The sequence below is a fragment of the Glycine max genome, chromosome 18 (genome assembly GCF_000004515.6).
Source record: "Glycine max cultivar Williams 82 chromosome 18, Glycine_max_v4.0, whole genome shotgun sequence".
Lineage (NCBI taxonomy): Eukaryota > Viridiplantae > Streptophyta > Magnoliopsida > Fabales > Fabaceae > Glycine > Glycine max.
This window is the reverse complement of record NC_038254.2, coordinates 50,340,740-50,348,478: the sequence shown is the minus strand read 5'-3', so window position 1 is coordinate 50,348,478 and position 7,739 is coordinate 50,340,740. Positions and strand designations below refer to the sequence as shown.

Genomic DNA, 7,739 nt, shown 5'->3' with positions numbered 1-7,739 from the left:
TGTCTATCACGTGTTCCATATGTCAAGTCTGTAAAGTGCAACAGATTTTGCCCTCTGAACTAAAGACCGTGTATTTTGTATGAACCATCCTTTCACAGTCATAAAAAGTTCAATGTCATTTAGCAGTGTACCATATTAGGTGGGGTACTTAATTCCACCTACCAACATGAGAAACGCACAACTTGTCCCAGCATGAGGAAACCATAAATTTGCAACGACTAAAAATCATAAAATGCAATTCATTCTCGAAGGGAAATGTATGGTTAAGAGATATATGATAATCATATGATATATATCCTTGTATCAGCCGTCACAACTGGTGAAGAAAAATCCAATAATACATTAAGAGAAGAACAAAATTTAAGAGACCAAAAAAAAAAAAAAAACAGGTAGAAAATTTCAACATCTTAACAAACAAAAGTTGGGAAGAAATTGACTGAATAATACTAATATTCTTTGCATGTATAGCTGCTTTTTTAACCGGATTGTACTTCACCAGGTACTGCAATATGTGTTGTTTTCTCAAAGACTGCAACAAACAAAACTCATTCTAATTCCTCTTGTCCTTCTGAAGGGCATTGGATTAACTCTAATATGTTGACTACCTCAGCCATTTCTGGACGGTTTGATGGCACTTGTGATGCACAAATCAACCCCAATTTTATCACAGGAATTGCTTCCTCTGCTGCAAAGTTACCAAGGAGCCTTCCATCAACACATTGCTCCACCTTGCCTTCTTCCAATGCACCCCTCACCATGTCACAAAGAACCACCACATCATCCTCCATGTACTCCACAGGCCTTTTTCCTGTCACGATCTCCAGCACCAGGATCCCGAAACCATATACGTCACATTTCTCAGTTATCTTGACTGTACGGCAAGCAAACTCGGGCGCCATGTATCCGAGTGCACTTTGAACTTTGCTGCTCAAAACACAATGGTCTAGCATTGGCAAGAGTTTCACCAAGCCAAAGTCTCCGACCTTTGGCTCACCAGAACAATCAATCAGCACGTTGGTTGATTTAAGATTGTAGTGGATTATGTTCATTTGGTGCAAATGGGCCAACCCTTTTGCCATGCCAAGAATGATCTTGAACCTTTGTGGCCAAGAGAAGACATTTTTGCTGCTATCATCATGTAGAACTTTATGCAAACTCCCACTGGATAGGTACTCATAAATAAGGAGCTGCAAGGATGAAGTCCAATAATAACCTTCAAGTGCCACGAGATTCGGGTGCTTGACATTCCCAAGTTTTTTAATTTCTCTATCAAAGTCTTCTTGGGACTTGATCAAACTGGAGACTGTGAGCTTCTTGATTGCAACCGCATGCCCATCACGAAGGAAAGTTCGATAAACAACTCCAAATCCACCACGGCCTATTTCACTTTCTTTATTGAGAAGATTATGAGCTCCATCAGCAAAGTCTGCATCACCAGAAAACATGACAAGCTTGCCATAGTTTGGATCATTTGCCGGTGAGCAGCTATAGTCCTCACCACCAGAAAATGCAAAAGGAGCAGCTGAATGTTCCATTGAGGAACGAACGTGGATATTTAGGACAGTAACAGCCACAACACCAATGGCAATAAAAGCAGCTGCTCCAATAGCAATAAGAGCGGAGATACTTAGTATGATCTTATGCCGATGGTTCTGCGAGGAAATGCTGGAGTTGGAACCAGAAGAATTGGGGTTTAGGACAATAGGTTTGGGATGAACAGATGGACAGGAGTGGTTGACGACAGAACCACACAACAACGGGTTACCGGAGACAGATGAGGAGGAGATGGTGTTGAAGAAGCCTCCGACAGGTAGTTCACCTTCAAGGTGGTTGTAGGATACATTAAATGAGAAAAGATGGGAAAGATTTGTTAACTCCTTTGGTAAACTTCCAGAGAGTTCATTCCATGACAAATCTACATACTGAAGATTGGTGAGGTTTGCAATGGCTGCTGGGATTGAACCAGTAAGCTTGTTGTGAGAAAGTATCCTGTAAAATCCAATTGAAAAGCACAAACAGATAACAATTAGACAAAACATTGTACACATTTTTAACTTACTAGAAATGTCAAATTTTCTCAATTATATTTAACAGAAGCACACACACAATAAAGGCCTTTTCAATTTGTAAACACAAATCAATCAGATTAAGTAATAAAAAATAAAGCATGAGAGTTGTGCAACTTTGGTATTAGAGAACTTACAAAAATGTTAGAGATGAGCACTTGTCAATTTGGGCTGGAATTCTCCCACCCAAGAAGTTCTTTTGCAGCCTTAGCTCACTGAGTGAAGTTGCCCCTTCTATTTCAGAAGGAATGCTTCCATTAAGCTTGTTGTCACTTAGGTCAACAATGTACAAAGACTTAAGGTCTCCTATACCCACAGGAATAGAACCAGAGATATTGTTGGTGGAAATATTAAAGACTTGGAGGCTACTAAGTCCCCTAATGCCAGATGGAAGCACGCCAGAAAATGCATTGGATGACAAATCCAAAACCTCAAGACCATGATAAGATGCAGGTGTGGGCTTGAGTGAAGGATAATTGCCCTTGCTGAAGCCATTCCCAGAAAGAGAGATACTTTGCACACCCATCCTAAAAATCCATGAAGGAACATAGCCTGCCAAGTGATTGTGACTGATGTCAAGAGCCAAAAGCCTAGTGCAGTTCATCATGGAATCAGGCAAGTTTCCTGTCAACTGATTCCTGGACAAATTCAATCTATGCAAAGAGTCAAGATTCCCTAATGACTTTGGAATCCAACCAGAGAATCCATTGGCAGAAAGATCCAACACCTCTAGATTCTTCAATTCTCCAATCCATTCAGGAATGCCTCCAGTGAATGAATTTCCCTGCAGACTAAGTGATGTGCATGAAGTGAGTCTTTGCAATGACTGAGGCAGCTCCCCGGAGAGAAAATTACCACTCAAGTCAAGTGATTTCAGAAGAATGCACCCTCCAATGTCCCCAGGAAGCCTTCCACTGAACCGGTTCCTCTGAAGACTCAACTCCCTGATATCATACAAATTCTGAATCCCTTCAGGAATCTCTCCCTCAAGCAAGTTATCTGACAGATCAAGTGACTGCAGCCCCCTTAAAAACCACACCCCATTAGGCAATTCCCCATGGAGCTGATTAGAGGAGAAGTTAACACTTGCCAAATTGGAGCATGAGCTCAAGGACTCGGGAATCTTACCAGTGAGATTGTTCTTGGCAAATGAAACTGTTCTTAGAGAACCACATTGTTGGAAAAACCCTTCTGCGATCTCCCCAGAGAGGTTGTTGTCACTCAAGTCCACAACCTGTAAACTCCCAAGGAGGTGAAGATCAGGGTTTATAGGCCCAGTGAAGTTGTTCCTTGAAAGTGAGAGAATTTGAAGGGATTGCAACCTCAACAAGCCCCTATCAACATGCCCAGAAAGAGAGAAACCATCAAGAACAAGACCAGTGACCCTATTAGATGAAGGATCACACTTCACACCTTCCCAGTTGCAAGGGCTGTTATCATCCTCATTCCAAGAAGAGAGTTTCCTTTTGGGGTCATCCAAACCAGCCTTGAACACAATCAACCCCAACACATCATCATTGAAACCAGGGTCCACAGAAAACACCAACATAACCGGTGCAAGGAGGATCAGAAACAACACACACATGCTGAATTGCATCCTATTTTATATTGATTGATCTTATGAGGAGAAGTGTTCAAATTTCAACAAAATTCTACCCCTTAATAAGAACAACACTGTTATCATTTGGTTGCATATAGGGTAGGAAAGTTTGGTAGGTCCTAACTAAGAACAACATATGCACCACCAAACCTCACAAACAGAAGGGGAAGTTTCTTCTTAACTGGAGGCACAGTAGCTCAGAAAAGGACACGGAATAGAAACAGAAGTTGCAAGTATGCAAATCTCAGTGAATATAAACAAAAAGGAAGGAGTAGAAACTAGAAAGAAACAAAAGGGGTAAAAGGAAAAAATAAATAAATAAAGGATTAGACAAAAGCCATGTGAGGATCAAAAAAGAGAAAAACAAAACTTCAGGAAATTCCCTTTTGGCTTTTCTTCTTCTTTTTTTTTCCTGTTCAGAATTTCAAAATCACTCCATCCAAGAACAACACTCACACACAGAAGAATGAATACTGAGAGAGTAGGAATGTGTTCTCAGTTATGAAATTTGATGGGCAGGTAGGTAAGAAAACAAAGGGTAGGGGGAAAAATGATTTTTTGAAGAGGGTATGGAGTGAAATTTGAAAAGAAGGTAAATTTGATATTGATTCCCAGGGAAAACGGCGAAAGGGACGCAAGGGCTATAATAAAGAATGCCTCGAGGGAAGAGAAGCCATTAATGGAAGAGGGAGAGAGACAGAGAGAGAATGAGAATTGGGTTGAACCGTTGAAGACTGAAGAGTGGAAAGTGCGGGAGAGAGAAAAGCATAAATAATTAGTGTTTGTGTTGTGAAGTGTGGTTAGTTCTATTCTATAAGTCTTCTATGCCTTCTGGGTAGTGTCAGAGAGAGTAAAGTGAAGCATTTAAAGCTTCTAATGTCAAAGACAGAGAAAAAGAGTGTTTTAATGTGCCATGTGTTTGCAGCAGAGAAGTTTTATACTTTTATTTACGGTACTACTTAGTTGTTGTATTATTGTTTTTTATTACTATTATTTAATGTTTATCTGTGACTGTGATTGTAACAATGAAATGGTAATCAGTGTTCCAGTGAAAATTTTAAAACAGAAATATTTTTATTAGGAATAAAAATTATGTATTTTTTATATTTTTTACATTTTCTTATAATTTCTATAATAGATTTTTTTCAGTTTTTTAACCCATACACCAATAATTGTAATAATAGTACAGTATTAAAAATACCATGGAAATAAAAATAATGCATAGTTGAGATAATAAATACTACTATATTTGTCCAGGGATCTAACTGATTAAACAGATGCGTGAATAATTATTATAAGTTCTCATATTATATTCGATATTCTTACTAAATAAAAAAAATTACTACTATATTTAAATAATTCATAATATACAAAATTTCTTTGTCAGATAGTCCTTAGTTTAGGATAAGCTGGACATCGTTGGAGTGGTCAAATGTTATCAGGTGACCTTTTGGTAACAAATTTGGCCTTTTGTTCAGCTTAAGGTAATTTTATAAAAAAAATATTAATTTGATGTGATTAACCTTTTTAATTTTTTTCAAAATAGTAACGGTTTGGAAATTTAAGAGTTAATTCGTATTCTTTTTCAGCTTTATTCTTATTTAAAATAAAAATAACTAATGTTGTATTAATAACAATTGATTTTTATAAAATTAGTAGATAATTAATTAATAACAATTGAACTTTTGGTTATTATATTCTCTAAATTATCCTCTTGATATTATTTGTTGAAATGTGATCTATTCGTGCACTGCTTATACGTTACAAGGCGGAGATTATCATATGAGAAAAAGATTATACATGTATTATATAAAAAGTTTTATATTATGGTTTGATCATAATTTATTATATATAAAAAATTTATTAATTTTTAAAATGATTATTTTAAAATAATTTAAATAATAATTAATAATTATATAATATTGTGAAACTATTTTATATTATAAGTGTATAAATATTAAACTGTTATTTTATTAATTTGCAAAATATCATGCACCGCTTGACTACCGATAATCTTATTCTTATGTAGTTTTCATGTTTATTTGCAATTTAGTTTTTTTTTTCTACATTAGTTTTTCTTTTTAAAACGTAGTAGCATTACATTCTTTTTCTTTTTAAAACTATTATTTTTATTTATAATTTAGATATTTTTTGTTTTTATTTACACTATAAGCATTGCTGGACACTAAATATGTGAGCATTTTTTCTAACAAGAATTTGAATATTAATTTGTTACGTTGTGGGAGACGAACCCCTTTTACGAGACTCAATCTTTGTTGATAGATATTTTTGTGTTTGATATATATGCTTATATAATACTTTTATTATTGGTTTTATTTAATTTTAATTCTTTTATAAGAGTTATGGATTATATTTAAAGAGTTTTTGTTATGCAACTCTATCTCAAGAGTTAAGACATTATACATATGTTTTTATAATTTAATAATTAAAATCAAGCTAGTGAAAAAATACTACATGCTTTTTTATAAGGCAATACTACTTGCCTACTTGCCTACTTTTTTAATTTAACCAAAGTATGTATAAAGTATTTTTTTATCTAATGTTAACACTTCACTCAACTTCTCATTAGTTATAATTTACCATTGGCCAGAATTCTCTGTAGGTAGTTCTTTTCAAGATCTCGACAATTTGCTTCGACTGCTTTTAGAATTAATGGTTGTCCCCATAAACCAATATGAGACTTTTCAACATGCTATCCTTACTAACACACTTCCTAGAAAACTTCTCAAAAGGTCACCTATTCCATAATTACTCAATGCTAATCAACTTAACTGTAAAATTCTTAAGCGATGAGCTATCGAATGGTAGATACATCTTGTTTATATAAGTTGTATCAATTAATTCTTTTAAGTCATCTTTAACAATATGGTCTCATGCTTGCACATTCTTGGACCCCTCTTATTCGGATGTGATTCAATCGGGGTGTTACATGCCCATCAGTTTTTACCTTATTAGTTATCGAACTACACCGTATTGGGAGAGAGGTATGTTCTAATACCATTTTTGTAACAACCTTAATTATCGACTTCTTGATGGATCACGTACGACAATTTACACGATGACACTTCATTCAATTTCTCTTTGGTCAGAAACCCTCTGTTAGTCTTCTTCAAGATCTCAACATTCAACTATTTTTCAGATCAATGATTGTTCCCACAAAAAAACATAAGATTGTTGAGCATGTTTATCTTCATTCACATATTTTTTGGAAAACTTTAGAAAAATTATCTCATAACTACTCTAAGTCAAACATGTTTAACGGTCAAATTTTTAAGCAAAGAGTTACCGAAAAATATATGTATCTTGTTGATATAAGTAATATTAATTAAGTCCTTTAAATTATCTTCAACTGTACAATCTTATACATTTTTATATCTCTCTTATTTAGGTATAATTTGATCGGAGTATTACAATATAAAACACTCTAAAATTAGTAATTTATTTTTACTTTTTAATAGATTGCATTAAAATCTGTAAAAAAAATATACTCCTTAAAATAGTGCACGGAATCTTTTACTTGAAGTGGTTGAAACGTTAAGCACTTGCTTATATAATAATTATTAATAAATAAAAGAACAATACTGTTTGTAAAAAATTTAAATTTCGTTATTCGATATTATTTTCTAAGAAAATATTTTTTAGCTAAGCATCAAATGTGTTCCGCAAATAAAGAAAAGCATCAATTATTAAAAAAAAGCATCAAATGTGATATCTCTCCTACTAAGTTTTCTCAATAAATTAAACTCAAGAATTGGATCAACTCTTCTTTATTTGTTTTGAAGTTAGAAAATTAGTTCTCATACTTTTTAATAAACTAATGTTGGAACCCGTATAATGTATGACTTTTTTAGTAAAAAGAAGAGTGAGAGATAAAAAATAATTATAGAATAAAATGTTTAATTTTTTTTTAAAATAAAATGAATTAAAAAAACAAAAGAAAAGCCATTGACACGTGATGGTTGGATAGTTTATATATATATATATATATATATATATATATATATATATATAAACATTCTAAAATAAATATATAATTTAAATTATTTTAAACA

At 33.9% G+C, this 7,739-nt stretch overlaps 1 protein-coding gene across 1 annotated transcript; it reads right to left on the bottom strand.

Moving 5' to 3' along the window:
- Positions 1–273: 273 nt before the first annotated feature.
- LOC100790365 (leucine-rich repeat receptor-like protein kinase PXC2) lies at positions 274–4,598 on the bottom strand. The gene is made up of 2 exons (XM_041011729.1): positions 2,204–4,598; positions 274–1,989 (listed from the first exon to the last, which is right to left on the bottom strand). Exons 1-2 carry the CDS (start codon positions 3,661–3,663, stop codon positions 546–548), a joined length of 2,904 nt encoding a protein of 967 aa, XP_040867663.1. The 5' UTR covers positions 3,664–4,598; the 3' UTR covers positions 274–545.
- Between the last annotated feature and the right edge of the window lie 3,141 nt (positions 4,599–7,739).

Bases quoted from the DNA above. Each gene is read 5' to 3' on its own strand.
- LOC100790365 (XM_041011729.1), bottom strand. From the start codon at position 3,663: ATGCAATTCAGCATGTGTGTGTTGTTTCTGATCCTCCTTGCACCGGTT. The intron at 1,990-2,203 runs GTAAGTTCTCTA...TGGATTTTACAG, and splicing joins TGCTCATCTCTAACATTTTT to GATACTTTCTCACAACAAGC.